The sequence below is a fragment of the Macrobrachium rosenbergii genome, chromosome 23, assembly GCF_040412425.1.
Source record: "Macrobrachium rosenbergii isolate ZJJX-2024 chromosome 23, ASM4041242v1, whole genome shotgun sequence".
NCBI classification, from domain to species: Eukaryota; Metazoa; Arthropoda; class Malacostraca; order Decapoda; family Palaemonidae; genus Macrobrachium; species Macrobrachium rosenbergii.
This window is the reverse complement of record NC_089763.1, coordinates 11,808,164-11,828,192: the sequence shown is the minus strand read 5'-3', so window position 1 is coordinate 11,828,192 and position 20,029 is coordinate 11,808,164. Positions and strand designations below refer to the sequence as shown.

Sequence of the window (20,029 nt, the reverse complement as noted above, 5' to 3'; positions counted from 1 at the left end):
AATATTACAGAATATAAAAGCATAATATCAAAGTACAGTTTTCTGTAAAGGAAATTTAAAGAAAAACAGTTTTTTCATATAAGTAAAAACGATCTAGCACAACTAAGAGCCGCAGGACAGAGCGCTCGATACACGACGCACACTCAGTAACGTCCTGTCCTGTTCCTTTATAATATGAAAACGTTTTTGCACACCTCGGAATTGGACTTGTTCCTTTTGTTGTTTTAAGGAGTTATTTTTTTTATAAAAATTTTTATTTTCATTACTGATTATTGCACTGAATTAGGAAATTCAATTTTCTTACCATAATATATTTTTTTTAAGTCTGAATAGAGCTTTCATTAAAAATCTACAGTCATGCACTGGAAAAAAGCATTACATAATTTTTTGAACTAAATCTTCTATAGTTTGAGAAAGTTTACTTTCAATGTGGATATATTTTACTGAACCGAAAAAGTTATTGATTTTTCAGTTATTTCTTATTCAGTGAAGCTTATTTATAGAGGAAAGATATGACTAGATCTTTAAGCAATAAAAATATATCACTTTATTTTTTCCTTATTTTTACCTTTGAATCAGTGAATAAATGCACGTTTTTCTTAATACCGACATCAATACCGATATTAAAAATCATCGGTATTGATACCGGTACTGGAAAGTTCGTTAATTATCAACCTTTCGAGGCAAAGTCGATTCAAGACGACCCATAAAATGAAAAAAATAAAAATTCAGCATTTCATCTGAGTAAATCAAATTGCCTTCCAAGTGCAAAATGAGAGAGAGAGAGAGAGAGAGAGAGAGAGAGAGAGAGAGAGAGAGAGAGAGAGAGCCTCCTTAGCAATCATAATCACCTGCCCCATTTGTGAGTAGAATAGACCTACCCGAATAATACGTGACCACACACAATGGGGATGAGAGAGAGAGAGAGAGAGAGAGAGAGAGAGAGAGAGAGAGAGAGAGAGAGAGAGTGAGAGGATCACGCGACCAGCTCTCTTTCTCTCAACCGCTTCGGCTTCCAACATTCTCTCTTTTCTTTTCTCTCCTTCTTAGCCACCAAGTCAAACAAAGGGCAGCAGGAGAATAAAAAAAGCGAATCTCAAAGCCACTCCCTCTACAGGCATACGCCCGGACGTCTTTATATCTGTAAAATAATACACGCACGCACACATACACACCAATGCACATAACTTCGTTTTGTTCAGTACTTGGCTTGAGTGACCAGTAAAAAATGCTGTCGGTACAAACACCCACCATAGTCAACTAACTACCAGGTACTTAATTCACTGCTTCGGTCAACGCAAGTACATTGTTTTTTCCAGAAAATGGGCCTAAATCAATTTCAATATAGATATAAAAACTCTACGTAACCCCATATATATATATATATATATGGTGTTTACGCTGCTTCGTTACGAGTATGCTGAACATTCCACAAACATATTTAGAAAACATTCAGTAGCCATTTATTTCTTTATATTACGCCAAAAAAAGAAAGAAAGAAAAAAGATTTTCGTTGCGGTAGCAAAGAGGACTGTACTTTTGGCGTAAGGTAATTTAGACCGAGGCCCAACTCCGTACCGGAGGTTTTAGAAGTCTTCAGGGAGATAACGCCCGACTTTTTTTATTTGTTTCTTTTTTTAATGCAACAATCAGCCTAGGCAGAAGTTTAAATATCATATTCACAGCAACAAATCTTTCTATGACATTTTGGTTAATGCTACTGCCCACACAGTGGAGAGAGAGAGAGAGAGAGAGAGAGAGAGAGAGAGAGAGAGAGAGAGAGAGAGAGAGAGAGAGACTTAGTATGCACTGCAGGGAGCGAGAAGAAGGTGAGAGAAGCCTTCTCTCTGACAACAGAGGAAACGAACTGATGCTCAGTAGAACTACAGTCAGTACGTGAGGACACACACAGACTTGGTTAGAGATTAGGAAGGGGATCCTGTACAAACACTAACAAGTTTCAAGAAAGGAGATTGGGAGACTGAAGTAAAATAACGATAATGATATACTTTTAACCATGGATCAAGAATATTATAAAATAAAAAACTTCTTCCTCATCCAAGGTCAGAAAGTTCTTTAGAAAGAGAGCGGTCAAAGGTTACGAGATATTGCCAAATACCCATTTTAACAGCCAACGAATTTAAGTCTAAAATATTGCTGTGGTTACCAATATTTCATCAGAGATGCCAAATGCTCTTCATTTGTCATTAATTCCGTTTGTTATTATCAATATTATTGATGACATTTTGTTGACCAGACAGGCTCTAGCAAAATCTATTGGGAGAGCACTCACGATATTATAGGAATTTGCAATGATTATCTCTATTGTATGTGACAATCACCCTTAATTCAACACAGTGCTATATCAAGAGTGATTAAACATTGTTGTCAGTGATAATGTTCTTGAAGCTAGACTAAGCCGGCTTCATACCAGGATGAGCCCTTGATTATAACAGCGGCCAATATCATAGAGATACAAATGTGGATAGGCCTAGTGTGCACCTGTAAACCCAAACCTCACCGGTCATAGATATGATCAACCTCATCTAAAGGATGAGGTTTTGACGTTTGGTTCTTGCAGGAGCAGCAACTAAATTCAAAATAAATACTAATATAAAACAGCAACTTCCATGGGCAAATACTTCCTACAGAAACTTTTACCAGTAAGTGATCACATACCGGATCAGAAACATAAAAACCAGTATTGTATAAATAAAAAATCTCCAAAGTCTTTGGGCCTCCTTATGACATGCATAGAACGTGCCTTACTAATTTCCCAACAGGGAAACCTAAAATAGAACAAAATAAGAAGCCTTAAGGTTTCCTGTGAAGTTTTAGGGTTTCGGGTCTTCGTCATGGTACTCGCTCTACTCGTACGTTGTTACGCACCATTTTCAACGACGGTGATGATGATGATGATTACGATAACAACAATAACAGCTATAGTCAATTTCAAATCTAATAAAAATGTCAAAATTTTCACTACAGGACAAGCCATTTTGAGCAATAACAAAAACAACAGCAGCAATTAACTATGCAAAAATTGTCAGGTTTTATACCCTAACAACCAACTGCAATCACATCAGCGACAACATTAATTAAACGATAAAAATAATAAAGAGCCGCTTAGCAAAATATAAATAATGGACAAACCCATAACAGATGATAAAATAGTAAACAAAATAAAGATATGTCAGAGAGAGAGAGAGAGAGAGAGAGAGAGAGAGAGAAACAGGAAACAACAAAATCCCCTCTCTCTCTCTCAATCAGACGACACCTAGTAATTGCATCCCATATTGAGCAATAAACCCGAGGCATAAAAGTAGGTTAATTTGTTGTGAGGCGACTGCGCAGGAACGGAACGACATAATTTGACAGGCAGTTTACTACTCAATACAAAGGACAGGATAAAATCATCTAAACTTGATAACAGTAATGAATCATTTGCAAATGGTTTAGATATCATTTGCAATGATATCTAAACCAAGTTTAGATATCATTGCCGATTCATCAGTTTGCTGTTCCAAAAAATCTTTCTTATTTTTCAGGATTATTGCATGTTTTCAATAAAGAAAAAAAAAAAAACAAACCTAACTATATGCCATATTTTTACATTGCAGACTGATCTTCAGTCTAGTATTCACCATGAGGCTACAGCAATTTCTGTAGATTCATTATTTAGAACAGACAATGGCGTCAATGATCAAAGCTTGGTTTGATATTCAATGATGGCCATGTAGATCACAGTTTTAATTAACGAGGCAATACAGATAATATTCTTAAATATGCACGAATGGGCCAATCCTGTTTTCATTGGCGTTTTGTTAATAAAAAGAATAAGTCTGGCACTAATTATAACGCATCTTCGTTCTGAGACTGAACCGAATCACAAATAATATTCTAATCCTTTGGCAAGATAGTATGCATTCTCGCGAGCGTCAAAAAAGCACTATAGGCCTACAGTATGCAGCCACACACTGGAAGCATACACATAAGACTATATGGTACCAGTCGCACGAACAATATTGAATACCGATTGCAGCTTCAAACAAATGCAGGCCTAACACAGATTTCATAATTCATATTTTACGCCCTCAGAGATTAATAAAGGCTAAATATTTTAATTTTTTCACCAATGCAATGGGTGGTCAGGTATACCAGACAGAGGGAGAGGAAAGGTGAGGTGAGGAGAATTTGGACAACAGACTCTTATTAAACAGTTTTCAACTAGTATGTGGGTTACAATAGCAATTAAGTATAACCATGGAGGATATAAGGAAAACAAAAGTAATAAACAAAAACCCTACCCGACCGCTGCTGTGCCTTCAGACTAAAGCCAGATTTTACAACCATAACCACCTTCATCCGCCATCGAGTCTTCCACATAGACCTGAAGGGTCTCTACACGTGTAGGTTCTGCTAGCGGCGTAACAGCTCAAAGCCGTGTGAAGACCTATGGCAGCTTTTTAAATTGCTATTATCATTATTTGTGTGTGGTCGATTACCAAAAGCGTATCAGTTTTTCATTAAGTGACACGCACATACAAGAATATTTTCTTATAATAGGCATGCGAGCAATGCTTTCTCCTGTACATCGAAATTTTTTAGGAACCTTCAGACTGGGTCACAGATGTGTGTATATGCACAAACAAGGCAGAGAGTAATACTGGGCAAGGAGTGACCGTCGATTTATCATTGCTAGGCGCTGTCGTAATTTGCTGCAAAGTGATAAACGTCACCGGAGAAAAACAGATTCTATCGAGTTAAAGTTCAAATAGAAATATCTTTGATGTGTATATCTTCGTAACGACCGAGTTATGTTCGCCTTTCCTGAATTCCCGTGGAAAATTATCACTAATCAGGTTACCTTTTGCATATACAGTCTTCATGGTAGACACACTATCAATGGGATACAGAATGCCACGAGTTGGAGGTGTGCAAAAAACGTGGCATATGGTCATGGCTTTGCAGAAAGAAAAAAAAAAGACAACGACGAGAGAGAGAGAGAGAGAGAGAGAGAGAGAGAGAGAGAGTGAAATCAGTCAACCAAAGGATACATGAATCGTTCAGATCATCAAAACCTGTCATCTGCACACACACACACACACACAAACGAAATTAGAAAATAATGAGGTAGAAGACATATGATATAAAATGAAGGATACACAACATGACAACGTATTCAGAAACTGAAGCCTGTCATGAAGGCAACAGACTCACATGAAGTGAGTCAAAGCCATTTGCCAATGCGACTACACGGACTGTAACGATGTAAAGGTAAAAGAAACAGTGTATACTACATAAAAAAACTAAAATATATGTACGGTAACAAAAGGACATGCTGTATTGTTATCGGTCTAATAAGAAGCTTAGTCGTCTATTCATGCAAGTTGCGCACGCACATACATAAGTAAATATATATATATATATATATATATATATATATATATATATATATATATATATATATATGGAAGGTTGCAAAATGTGTGAAAAAAAAATCGCAGGAGGCACTTAAGAGGGCTCATGTACACACCACCAAGATGGGAATGTATGAAGATATTGTTGAGCAAACTCTCGTTGGAGAAATTATGAAGATAGATGTCAGGTGAGAATAAAAAAAAAAAAAAATGGGTAAAACTGTTATGATGAAATGTCTGTATAGCATATGTGGCATTAGGAGTATAGAAAAAGAGGTGTGTGTGCATCAGTGAACGTTGGTTTCCCTTTGGCTTCTTCCCACTTGTACAAAGGCTACTCAGCTCGACAAAATTCAACCTCCTATACACACAGTGCTATTCACCTCTTTACCATCCAAAAGATGACACCATTCCAAACCACCTAATCAATCTATCTTGATTTCATCTACGCTCTAAAATTAGCTTTCTGTAATTTACACATATTCCACACTACCGTCCGTTCAATCATTCATTATTCCGTAAATACATCACAAAACGTCATCTACCGGTTTCTTTGAGTCGCTCTCGGCATCCAAAATTCATTTCCATTTATACGTCACTAATTCCTTCATGCACTACAACTTTGTCTTCCAAAGACGAATTGTAAACATGTATGCATATATCTACTGCTGACATGGCATACACAAATAAAGCGCAAACATGGTAAGAAGAGAGCACAGGGGGTGGGGCTACAGAGAGAGAGAGAGAGAGAGAGAGAGAGAGAGAGAGAGAGAGAGAGAGAGAGACCCAGCCACCATGACCAAGGTTTGCGCCTGGCAGCTTGCAGCCAGAGTAGGCGCTCGCTGCATCTCGGGAGGGTAATTGGAAACATGATATGAATGAAAATTTAGTAACTGGGAGTTATGAATGTTGCAAAATAAGATATATATAATGTTGACAAACGAAAATCCGGCATTGAAATATCCAGCCACACCACAATGGTTCTCTCCCAAAATCGGCCCCTCCCCCCTACAAAAAAAAAGTGCCCAATACCGTTCACTACAGGCACAAGACCACGCCCATGAATGATAAAATCAATTAAATACTCGTGTCTCTAGGGCAATTGCAAGTAAACCTAATGAAGATAATGACAATTAACATCAGTTGGAGAAATTATGCCTCATTAGAGAATAGGCTATGTACCGCCTAAGTAAACATCAATAGTATTTTTTTTTTATTTTTAAAGTTAAAAAAAAATACTCATGAAATACCAGCGGTCAAATGGGGGATGTCTTTAGCATTAATATATTCTTAGAATCAAAATAACCAAGCAATGATGTAGGAATTATCCCGTCGTTACGGGGGATTTCATTACGGTATGGCAACAACAATATACAATTTTATATTACATGTTTTCCAACTCCAATAGCCAAAGAAACGCTTCCAATTGAAACAATGCGGCTGTACTTCACGGAAGTTGATCATTTAAGCCTACAAACACATCTTTTGGCAACTCGTGAAAATTAATCCTCGCCAAATTCTGGATATAAACCCAACCAATCACGCAAGCGCCATCTTGATCAGAAATAAATTTTGCGAACAAAGACGCCCTGTGCTAACATATGGGCATCGGAATGTATGAGAATATCGTTTTATTTTGAGATGCGAATACATTATAGACAGGACCATGTTAATGAGAAGACAGTCAGGAATGGGATAAATGAAACAATATTATATTATGTTTGAGAGTAGATAGATGGGAGTCGGGAGATGTGAAGACCACTGCACCAACGTCTTCTTCCCGAACAGCTGATCGCTGCTTTTCGGTAGAAATCCACCTCTCTCGTGCGAAGACAGCTGTTGCTGGTATATCCCGATGCACTCCACATACTGTTTAACATCTCGATTTATTTTATTTAACACTCAAACCCAACCGACGGCTAAATAACACTCATTTATCCACAGGTCCAAAATGGCGTACCTCTCCTACTTCACTCAATACACCACTGAGGAAGGGGGGAGGCAGATGTGACGTCACTCTATCAATCCGCCGACGATATATTTCTGGCATACTATCGTAAAAGTTGATTAATTAACTTCATGGAATATTCAAGATCATCCTCGATTCATCAGTCGCGTTTACAAAGAAAAACGTAACGGAAGACGACTAAAATAGTGGAAAGATATTGGAACTACTTTATCTGGTGGAGGCAGTGCGGGGCGCGGTTACTGGTTGGTGGAGGAAATCGCACAAACTTCGTAAACAGTCCTACGGCTGCTATGATCGTGATAAGACGCACAGGTTACTTTTACCCACGCGGTTGGCAGCTAGGCATCCCACGAACTTAGTAGTGAAGCTAAATTCGCCTTTATTGGCCTCTAGCTATAACGTCGAGTGTCGTTTGAAACCTCCCTTCCATAGCATGAGCGTTGAAGTTCTGTTACCTTCTCCAAGAGTAAATATGTTGGATACCGGGACACTCAATGCCATGGAGGGCCTGGCCCTCCCGAAGGTTTGTGGACCCCACAGGGGCATTCGTCGGCCATCGGGCACCAACGAGAGCGAGAGCGACTCTCCTCCCAGCAAGAAAAGTAAGAAGGCCCGTCGCAGGAGGAAGAGGCCTCGTCAACGTTTGATCGGGAAAGGTCTGCAGATGAAACCAGTGGCACCCTTCAATACGACTCAGTTCTTGATGGCCGAGCACGACCAGCTGCAGGATACAGACATCGTCGTTCGCCCTCGGAGACACCGCGACTCCTCCTTCAGCGTAGACTCAGATGATCAGAATAATTTCTATTCGTCACCCGAGGACGAGGACGAATTCATGGCCAGGGAGTTTTGGAACGCTTACGAGGACGTCCATGCAGAGAGGTTGGATACTATGACGAAGGCCCAGTTGGTGCAGGAGTACCTCGCCCTCGAAGAAAAGGTTGATCTGCTGGAGAGACAGTTAAGGGCAGTAAGAGCCCGCCATCGGTACCGCAGTCAGCGGATGGAGGAGGATGACGACGACGACGATGACGACGAGGTACGACCAGGAGAAGTCAAGGTTGACCCCGAGACTGCTCAGAAAATCTCAATCTTCCAGCGAGAGATCAGCAATTTAGAAGTAGAGAACCGCAGACTACGCGAGGAGAATCTCAACCTTCGTCGTACATCGTCTGCCAGATCATCGTCGTCATCCTCGTCCTCGGACTCGAGCAGCGACTCCAGTAGTAGTAGCAGCAGTGACTCGAGCAGTGATAGTGAAGAAGACGGTGATGCCGAGGCCGAGGATAAGAGAACTCAGAAGTCATCCTCACCATCCCGGGTGAACATGGATGACGAAGAGGCCGTCGTGAGTGCCAGTGATAAAGTGGAGTGCCAACCTGACAGTCATTTGTGCCAGGAGGAGGAGGAGGACGTGGAGTTGGGTGAAGAGCCCGCAGAAGCAACGCCCGTCGTCGTGATACCTGAAAGGTCTGTTGATGGTGACGGCCCCTCCCCCGTCACTCAGCCAGACCCGCCCACTTCCTCCTCTGCCACCGCTCGAGTGGAAGGGGGCGAGGGGAGAAAGGACGGGAAGGAGTCTCCCCCGTCTGCAGTCGCCAAGGGCGTCGTCGTCGAGGAAGAAGTCAGCAGTACGACTGCGGCGTAGCTGAATTGATAATGGAAGATTTATTTAAAAGATTTAGCTGTGGCGTATCTGTGATCTGGTAACACAAACTCTGAGAGTGGCATAGCACTCCCAGCTTCGAGTAAAGGAAGAAGTCACGTTATTATGAAGGTAGGCCTGGGCGTCCTGCAGAGGTACACACACTTTTCATTAAACAATAATTAGTTTTTTTTTTTTTTAATGCTCATTGTGTGAGTGAACTTGCAAAGAGTATTAACAAGAAGGTAAATCTGAGCCTGAAAGGGTATATATATTAATTCGGTGCATGTGTTGATTTGAACAATTAGACCTACGGTAGGCTAGCCTTCGTGTTGCATTGCATTGCAGTCTTGAGAACGGCGATTGCGTTGTCACGTGACCTCTTGAAATTTTATTTGGACGCTTCAGGTGTGTGTATTAAGAAGTACATTGTATAATGAAAAGTATTGAAACTATATACCTTGATCTCTTTATTATATGTTAGAAGGATCTATATTTTTTGTCTCGATGTAGATTCTTGTTTTTTTTTCACTTTAGACGAAATGGGCCATCGTGCCAATTTTCCTTTCTGAATAATGTAACATGAGATGTAAGAAATACCAGAATGCTAGTTTCTCGATATGACATGTCCGCCCAGTAAATAGTAGACTCTTGTAACATGAGCTGGTGGATTACAGTAAGTCTTACATCCAGTACGTACTCCGTCACAAGTTTTCATTTTCACTCACGATCCACACTTGATTGGATTTTATTGCAGCCCCTATAAATATGTTTTTCAGTGCTCAAGCAGCATAATTTTGACAAATACGCGGACATATCTTGAAGCTAGTCATGCCACTTTCCTGTAGAAATTGTCACGACTATTTAATAGTTCAGACGAAGAAGTGACATTTTCAAGGACAGAAGGCTGCGTTTTATGAAAAGGAAAGATTTTAAATGTCAGCTAAGCAGGGCTTTTTCCTCTCCGGGATTGTTTTATTTGTGTATGTATGTATTATTATAATTTTTTTTGTCTTGGGGCGTGCGTTTCCTTGGCTGTGACTTAAGCTTTGAGAATTAGAGGGACAAGTTCAAAGTAAATAGCGGTTGACAACCACATATTTGGATTCCATTCTTTAGTGACAAAAAAAAAATTACGCGGCTATTTTTGTCTTGTCTGTTTAATTATCATGGCTCGCATTATATGCTTCAACGGTTTGCCCCAGTGACCCGTGATAAAGTCTATAATACAGTATATATATATAGAATTATATGAAGGGTTTTAAAGAAATATATATATCGAGGATGTTCACTAAGGTTTTTTTTTAAATAGAATTTGATCCCTATATGGTAAGTTCACAGATGTATATTTTTCTTGGATATGATTATACCATTTAAAAATAAAAGTAAGAACGTGACATGTATGGGTCAAATATCTGTGGTGCAAATTTTTTTTTTTTTTTCATTAGATCGTCAGGACTCGTGTTAAGGTGAAATCAACGTCTCCTGAGTTTAGAAATGAATGTCTTGTCAATCAAACCAAATAGTGTTCTTCCTGGTTTTAAGCATTACACTTTAATATTTAAATAATGAGACTGGCATGTATTTTGTCAGTTTCAAATATAGGGGGAACACTTTTGGTTCGATTTCTAGATTTTGACTAGTTTTCCCACTAAAACCTTAACATATCCACAGTTAAGAAACAAAGGCACCATTTCTGAATTATGAAATGTGTCTTGATAAGTGAGTCAGTTCTCCAGGGGACCTTTTAATTTTTTATATCCCAAAGGTGACTTTTTAGTGTAGCCATAGTTTGTCATGCCCTGAGGGCACTGCCAGCTGTGGTTGCAATTTTTTATCCGCTTTGGGGAATACAAAAAGGAAAAGTTCCCCTTCATTCAGTCAGGAGTACAAAGTTGTCGTGATCTTTACAGTTAAAGAAGTTATCTCCCTTGTTTATTTTTTTAAGAACTTTGTTAAAAATAAAAAAAAGACCTAAAAGTAAACATTTATGCATCTCAAGTGGTTTACCGGAGCTGTTCTTATGCAAAAAAAACGAAGTCTATTGAAAGTAATAAAGATTTTTGGATATACACTATGATGTATATTTAATTGTACCTGAGGTTGGTAGGGAGTTGGTGATAAGCTGATCTTTCCTTTTCAATTTATATTTTTTTCTGTGCTTCCTGCGCGAATATATATTGTAAAAAGTAATTTACATAAAATAAACTTACTTTTATTTTTATCTATTTTTCACCCAACAATATACCCTATTTAATTTTTTGTAGTAATTTATGGTTTTGATGACATGCTGTACTGTGCATACAAAGCTTGATCAAGACTTATTATGTATGGTTATGTCTAAAAATTGCTACCTAAGTGGTATGATAAATAAAAGTCTACAATGCTATGAACTAACACTGCTCTGTTAAACTGCAGATATGAAGAGTCTGTTATAGACATGAGAGATTTTAATCATGAATAAAAGTATTGGAAACTGCTTGACATGGTAAATAAAAAATGGTACTCCATAATGAACTAACAATGCTATCTTAATCTGCAGATGTAATAAATATTCATATAACAGAACCTTTAATCAGGCAAGAATGAAACAGAACTACCTGCAAACCGGATGATTGCAGTGTAAATGAAAGCATTTCTTCATCAACGGCACTAGTAAATCAAGTATCGCGGTTTAAATTAAGGATACCGTAAATATATGGGTTTTAAACAAACAAACGCAACAAAAGCCTGTAACCGTGACCCTGAGTTCGAGAAATTTCAATGAAGGATCGGACGGTCGACTAGAGTACGTTGTGCCAAAATGCGTAGGTAGCAAACGCTAATGAAACTGCACAAACTAAAGTTCACATGAAAACTTTGCATGTAACACTAGAAGACCACTGAAACGCTGTATTAAGAAAGTTCTGGAAAATCTTGAACACTAAAAGGTTGACAAAGATATGATTCGAAACCTTGAGGGCAATGCGGTTCTATTGTAAGATATGACGTATTTAATATCTTGGGTGTAAATATTAAGGCCTGAAGAGCTTTGAGGATTTCATGCTTTAAATATGGAAAAGTGAGAGCTCTTAAATTTTCATAAAAACTACAAAACCCCAGGAATATTGAAAAAATGCAGAAAACAAGATTAGCAACAGATTGAATTAATCTTAATGATTTTAATAGTGAATTTTTGAATATCAATATTGAACTTATAATCAAAGAAAATTTGGAAGACCTTAATATGAATCCCCGAATTATTATTATGGACTAATGTACTGCACTCTAGCTTAAATTTACATGAAATCATGAGCACTTTGCTGTTCTGAAAAAAAAAAGCAAACGAACTACACGAAATTTATAGACCTGAATGTTGACGCCTTGTGATTTTGGGTCAAAAATAAAAAAAAATTGTTCAAACTGAAAGCGCAAGTCTTGGACAGGGAAGGTGGTTGTTTTTCCACCCCAAGATCTTGGTCAAACTAATGAGCCATGTTGAACTGGGCACCAAATGTTTCCCATATTGCCCTGAATGTCATGCACTCATTCACCGTGAATTTATATACGTGGAAGGAATTTGACTGTAAAAGAAAGATATGGTAAGAATATTGCGATTCAAGAAAAAGCTGGTATTGAGGCTTTCAAAAGAGAGTGAAATAAAACCTTTTATTGATATTTGTCAAATAGTAAAAGGGCATTGCGCCGATAATGAACAATGATAGATGCGGTGTAACATAGTGAAAGCCGAGTCTAGTTTTGAGCAACAATCTTAACTAACTATCGTCAATGCAGAACAACGCACAGCGTTTGTTTCCCCTTTCTCAAAATATTCTACGTAACTCGGGACTTGAGAGCCGAAAATACCAGAAACCTAAAGTACAACAGGAAAAAATGCGAAGAGCTTAATTTAACACCGGGGGAAGAATGGTAGTCGTATTATAAATGAACGCATTACTCGGTCTCGGCCTGAGTCACATTCTGTCCGGCAACGCTCAACAATACATGAGGTACGGTATTGTGTTCAGCCTGCTGTATATACCAACCGGACATATAGTACCTGGTAACAGAACGGTAAATTTTGGATGTCCTATATGAGTAATCCGTCTATTGGACGACAAAAAATAAAAAAAAGTAAGAGCCTTATGTCCTTCGGGGACGCTACCATTGGGTAACTGGCGAAAAGTTGACGAAAACTGGAGTGCTCCTGCACAATGACAGAGTACAAACTTTTTGGGGGGGATTTTGGCTGTCGTTCTGTGCCTGAGCTTCTGTGACCCTGTCGAACAGGTGATCACCTTTGCAGCTTGAAACTACCCGATTTAAGAACGGATGAGCAGAGACGGGCGGCTGCCAACGGAATCGGACCCTTGACGGGCATCAGTATACGGGGTGGGGAGGGGGGTTGGGGGCTGGGGCCAGGTTACACGTGCATATTTTCTTTAGCAATCCAGTAGACCTCTATTTTAACGTATACAGTAAATTATGCACCGGGTCAGATAGTCAACTGCTGTGGGTCGCAGCCTGCTAAAGTAAAAGGGGAATGGGATGTAAGACTGACACGGAAAAGGTGGAAAAATAACTGTACGAGCGACCCGTCAAAATATGTCATATTATTTAACAGACTATCCGGGGTCGGGGAGGCGTTGTTGGGTCGCAGCGAGGTAATCTCCACTTCAACGAGGGGAATTTCTCCTTCTCTCTCTCTCTCTCTCTCTTAACAAAATAACTATAGTTCGTTCACAGTAGTTCCCGTCCCCTGCATCAACACAGGAAAATGCTGCAATTTGTGGAGAATGGCTGGCAGTGCGAAAAAGGTTACTAGAATGAGGGAAACGAGGGAGGAGGGACACCTGAATGGATGATGTGTGAGAAAGAAAAACGTAAACGGGTTTGTATAAACCTCAAGGCGCTCTTACTCGGACAAGGTAGGCGAATGGGTTTTAGTGATTCTCTCTCTCTCTCTCTCTCTCTCTCTCTCTCTCTCTCTCTCTCTCTCGTGACGCCAATGTCAAGAATACAAAAACAGTCACTTTTATTTTCCTAGTAATCCCCGTGCGCAGATCGTCAAGCTTTGCCTAATACTAATGCTATGAATTGTGTATTTCAACAGGAACTTTATTGCTTGTCTTACTGCCCCACCTTTCTTTGTTGACCTTCATTCGAAGCAGATTAATTCTCGTAAAGCAATCCACTTCACTGTGGCTGTAAGTCTCTGTACCCCCTCGATCCTTGAGTTTTCACTTGATGAATTTCATAAAATCGATGCCGTTACCTTTCGTACTTAATTTCCTGAACACGTTTCAAATTTCGTTGTCGAGTTGCGAGAGACATTCGTGATCGAAACATCATATAGAAAGTGGATTGCTGATTTACTGATTTAGTAAATCTGCCGTGGCTGTAAAGCAGATTACTGTTATCGTGTCGAGCGTAGGAACTGGGGCGAGATCCGAAATGTACATTTTTACTAATGTCCAAAATATATGTACACACACACACACACATATATATATATATATATATAATATGTATATATGTATATATATTATATTATATATATATATATATATATATATATATATATATATATATATATATATATATATATGTATATATATATTTATGTGCGTGTGTGTGTGTGTATTATTCCTGCGAACGTTGATCACGTCAGGGACAGAAAATGGAAGTTTGCTTTGTTATTTTGTAAATTCTTTTCGTTTTCATTCTCTCTTTGCGAGTCCTTCTTCCCTGTAAGCCTCCACACCAATAAGGAAAGTACAAGAATAGAAAGGAGGAGATTTAATGGTCGTCGTAAGACCTGTCATTGGAGCGCGCGCGTGCGTGCGTGCGGGCGTGCATGTTCCGAAGAGATTAACAATGAGGATTGTGTCAAGAGATCAGCAGACGACACAAGGCAGACCGAGGAGTGATCTGCCACTGCGCAAAGTGTGAATGCCTGGCAGTTGGTCTCTTCCATTTCAAGTAGAGGGAGTTTTCATTTATTTCACATAATATCTTCTGGAGAGGATTGTTTAGGGTCTGCGATCAGTCTTCCGTTCATTTTTCTTCAGAGGCCCTTACTCCCTTTTTATTTTGTTTTATTTACATGGCCATTCACTGATATCTGTTTAGGGTGTTTCATAAATTTGATTGCAGAATTTTATTTCTCTGAAATTTCCCGGCTTTTTTTCTTTTACCCAGCCCCTGGTAGAGAAATTAATTTTGTTAATGCCTTCGGACTATGAGGTTCGCGAACTATTCTGCCTTTCCTGTGAGCAATAAAATCCAGTTATTCTGATAGTCTACTGGTTCAAGGTGCGGCGCGCCGCACAGACAACGTAACGATAAGCAAATACAACTTTTGGCTGCGCTCCCTGGCGGCCTCGATTACGTAAGCTCTGCTTCTTTTTTTATTTCTTTGTTTTCCTCTTTTTACAAAAAGACAAAGCCAAGATTGCTATTAATCATAACAGCGAGTGTTAGAACTAAAAAGAAAAAAAAAATATAACATGTTTGATTCTTTGAAAAAATCACGATTTGGAAACTTGAAAACACAACTTAGAAAATGAAAGACAACTTAAAATATCTCTCTCTCTCTTTTTATTTTAAAGCATGATCTTCAGCTTTGAAAGAAAACAGTGCTTTTATTTTTAAATTTAAAAGTAGAGTTTCAATTATTAAAAAATATTTAGCTCGCCGAAATGTACTTCTACTTTCTGTCATTCGCCTTCTGTCCTAATATTTCGCTGTTAGATAAATCACCTAAATGAATGAAAACATCCTTCATCAGCAATAAAACCCTTCATCACCACTGTTCTCGCTCGTCGAGAGAGAGAGAGAGAGAGAGAGAGAGAGAGAGAGAGAGAGAGAGAGAGAGAGAGAGAGACTGTCAAGCAGGAGGATTACGTAAATCTATCATCCTCGAGTCAAGAAACATCTCGGCTTGAGGACCAAAATCTGTAGCTGAAACATACTCGATGAATTCCCCCAAAACAGATTCCCCGATTCTCCGTCCTTAGCGCACCACACGAAGCGTATTTGCGGATGCCACAAAGCGGGATCCGGAAGCGTAGGGGATCAGTCACTCGTTAATAAACCACCGATCCTCAGGTTCCCCCATCCTTCGTTCTCATGAGAGGCGGGTCTACGTTCTTCTTCGTCGACGGCTGTCACCATATTCATCACCATCATTAACGTCATCATCATATTCATCACTATCATCATCATCATATTCATCAATGTCATCATCACCACCATCATCATATTCATCACTGGCATCATCATCACAATCACCATCATCATCATCAGCAACAGCGTGGTCTGTTTCTGGAGGACCTTAGAAAATTCATGAGACAGGTTCGTTTTTTATTTGTCTGTTACAGTTCACAGTTTTCTTAGATAATTATCGTTTCTACGTCGTCACTGTCTTAGAACAGGTGTCTTGAATATCTTCTCCAATGTCACAAGTTTACTTATTTCTTTAGTACCTGGGTTAAGAGTAAATATGGAGGCAGTTCATATTATTAGTACATGTCCCTCCGCTGTTAAGTGATATGCTTTCCCCATCGAATTCCGGGGTCTTTTTTCCGCAGTGTCGGAGAACATAAGAGAATTGAGACGGTCGCCTCGTCGGGGTCCACACAGAAAGAAAAAAAAAAGATGGTCAACTGGCAACCGACGACGGGAAAATAATGATCAGAAATGTGATGACGATCTGAACAGATTTGCAATCGCATCCGTTGTTAGAACAGAAGATATTGCAACAAAAGCAACGCCAACTAATGGCCAGAGGAGAAGAGAGTTGCAAAACAAAAAAGCAGCGTTTGAGTGTTGTTCATTGACGTGCTTTGAATAGACTTGGTTTGAATCGCTCGCCGCGGGAACGGCCAAAACAGACGTGTTAAAGAAAAGACGACGGAAAGTCGATTCATTTTTCGCTGGAGTTAAGAAATACTCGTGGACTTCGCCTACACCGCGCCGTGGCAATGACTTAACAAGAAGGAGAGAGAGAGAGAGAGAGAGAGAGAGAGAGAGAGAGAGAGAGAGAGAGAGAGAGAGACTCATTTTTACCATGACGTTACATTTCAGTCACTAGTCATGACCTAAGGTAAGGCAGCCACGTCACCATCCGCACAAGTGCAATTTCCTTAATTTTCCGAAAAATGGTTGAATTTCAAGAAATTAAAATTCAATTCCTGTTCAACGCTGTCTGTCAGTTCCATCGCTTGAGCCAGGCATGTATGTTTCAAGCAACGAAAACAAAACAGAAAACATAAAGAGTAGCTGATATTGTCCAGACTTAGGGTTTGAAATTTGTGGATAAAAATCGACCGATTATTATGTAAACTGGCACACATGGAAGGTTACTTATATATAAAATTCTGTTTTTTTTAAATGGGTGAACGTGAATATTGATCGCGGATATAGATCACCGTATCAAACAATACAAAATTCTGACAAAATATTCTTAAATTTCCATCCCTTGTCAAAGACCAACTGGGCATTCTTACCACTTGACATTATCAAACGATTAACTTGTGCCCTTGTAAGAAGATAATAAGAATTAGATAGTGAAACTGCAAAACTCGTGTTAATTAAAACGGGGTTAACATAATTGAAATTTCAATTATTTTTGTTTAAGGGATAACTACAGTTAAATTCACGATACGTAATAAATAAAAAATATATTCCATCGATCATCCGTAAATCACAGCAATGAAATGTCACCTCTTCTTCGTAAACATTGACATTTCTTTAACATAATGAAATATTCACAGCATAAAAATATTCCAAAACACTTCACTTCTGCCACTTACTGATGGGGCCACCTTGCAATTTGGGACAAATTCTACTCGAGTCAGAGAATGCGTATAACTGATAATTGCATGTGCTAAATATAAGGTGGATTTTTTTTAGAGGGAAAAAATCACATCGTTTCAAGAGCTTTCAACGTCATCTACTTTTGACAGGTGTCCCGGAACCGTACAAGGTCAGCGACGGTTGACGGGAAGGCCCCCAGTAGACAGATTCAGGCCCCGAGTTCCACCTTCTGTCTGAGACGTTCAGGTCAACTCGTACCAAGGGTTTGTACTTTGGCGCACTCTCATTTCTCACATATGCATCTGTGTTTTCAAAGATCTCTTAATATGTAAATCAGGAACAGAAAGAAAAAGTTTAGTTTCACAGGATGGTTGCTTCGGATGACTATCATATTGAAATGATTCACATTGAAGAAGTTTTAGACATCTTACCTAAAGGATGGTGAAGTTATTAGGTAATGATAAGTGTATCATTAATGAAGACAGCATAATAAAGCAGCAAGGACAATACTATTAAATTATTATTATTATTATTAAATTATTATTATTATTATTATTATTATTATTATTATTATTAATGACATAAATATTGACAGTAGTGCTTGCTGTTGCCACAATTTTAATTGGTCATAGTGACACTTCTAAATGTCTGCTGTTTGTAAAATGCAAAAAAAAAAAAAAAAAAATGCAGATCATTCAAATATGAGAGAAACTGAATGCTTAACTATTCCAACCTCATTACCCACAGGTGGAACGTTGGAGACGGGACGCGAAACCTTTTCATCAGGCTGACAAAATGGAGTCAGCTGTGATCCGATTTCGCCATGAAATCAGTCATTTCAAGAAGGTCATCTGTTGCACAGATCTGCCAGGTTTCTTGAAATTCTGTTTAAGCGTTCTTGGGATATCTTGCACACACATTCTCATGCACACAGTTAGGCAGACTTTGTTAACCAGCATATACAAAAATATTCATTGACAAAACCAACTATCAAAATTGATTAAAGCAAACAATCTTGGAAAATGGTGAAACACACACATACACACCTACCCATCCACCCACCCACACACAAACACGCACATACACACAACCAGCCACCCCTACACACACACACACACACACACACACACACACACACACACACCAACCTTCCCACTTACACCTACATACACAACTACCCACCCACACCTACACACACACACACGCACACACACACACACACACACACACCCAACCTCCACAGACACACACAGACTCACCCTTCCCACACACACAACACTCATGCACACCCATCCGCAAACACAACCACATACACACACACACACACAGACACACGCACGCACATTCACCTCCACCTTCACAACCACACACACACACACACATGCTCACGCTCGCAACCTATCCAGAAAGTACGGTTGTTGTTGCTCTAGACGCAGCCTCCCTCTTCACGCAAGGATAATGATCTTTCAAGCCCTTTCAGTTTCTTGAATTAATTAGGTTAAGAACAGCAACACTGCATAATTGATGCTATTAATCTATTTTTACATTCTATTTGAGATCCAATCATGTTCAGTGCGGTTTCACACATAAACGCTAACATCGCACTCTTCATTGCATTTTCCTTTTGACAAGAAGATTCACAGGTTTCTCGTCTCTCGTTGGACCTGGACGTGCATTGAAGGTAAGTCTATCAACGGCAGAAATAAAAAAAAGACTGAATAACGGCAAAGCTCTTCATTATCCACAACAACCAAGAGTTTAATCATGACGATCAAATTAATCAATCACGAAATGAATTGGGGACAATAGGGATTTCTTGATCTTTGAATGACACACAATGCATGACGTCAAGTCTTAATTCTCAACACTTCCCCCAAATACACGAATCAAAACTCTCTGCCTTCTTCGCTTTTAGAATATTTTGACCTACAATGATGTTACTCGCGTATGGAACACAGGTAAGTTCAATTTTCTTTCCTCCAAAGAAACAAGCAACCGTTTGCTTCTTTAAAACCAAAACAGACGAGAGAGAGAGAGAGAGAGAGAGAGAGAGAGAGAGAGAGAGAGAGAGAGAGAGAGAGAGAGAATGGCAATGGGAAGCAAAACAACCGAATAATCACATGATCTGTAAAAAAAAATCATGTATTTTTAAGAATGAAGCAGAAGAAGAAGAAGCAGAAGAAGATAGGGAGAGAG

At 39.1% G+C, this 20,029-nt stretch overlaps 1 protein-coding gene across 2 annotated transcripts; it reads left to right on the top strand.

The window, feature by feature from the left end:
* The first annotated feature begins 1,876 nt into the window (after positions 1 to 1,876).
* On the top strand, positions 1,877 to 19,555 carry LOC136851277 (protein HEXIM2-like). Of its 2 annotated transcripts, XR_010856831.1 has the most exons (3): positions 7,667 to 9,166; positions 17,983 to 18,096; positions 18,581 to 19,555. XR_010856831.1 is itself a non-coding variant. In XM_067125261.1 (2 exons), exon 2 carries the CDS (start codon positions 7,823 to 7,825, stop codon positions 9,035 to 9,037), a length of 1,215 nt encoding a protein of 404 aa, XP_066981362.1. In that variant the 5' UTR covers positions 1,877 to 2,063; positions 7,365 to 7,822; the 3' UTR covers positions 9,038 to 11,253. The 2 variants fall into 2 exon arrangements, 1 of the variants encoding a protein (XP_066981362.1); XM_067125261.1 differs by lacking the exons at positions 17,983 to 18,096; positions 18,581 to 19,555 and adding an exon at positions 1,877 to 2,063 and having other exon boundaries at positions 7,365 to 11,253.
* Positions 19,556 to 20,029: the final 474 nt, after the last annotated feature.

Bases quoted from the DNA above. Each gene is read 5' to 3' on its own strand.
- LOC136851277 (XM_067125261.1), top strand. From the start codon at position 7,823: ATGAGCGTTGAAGTTCTGTTACCTTCTCCAAGAGTAAATATGTTGGAT.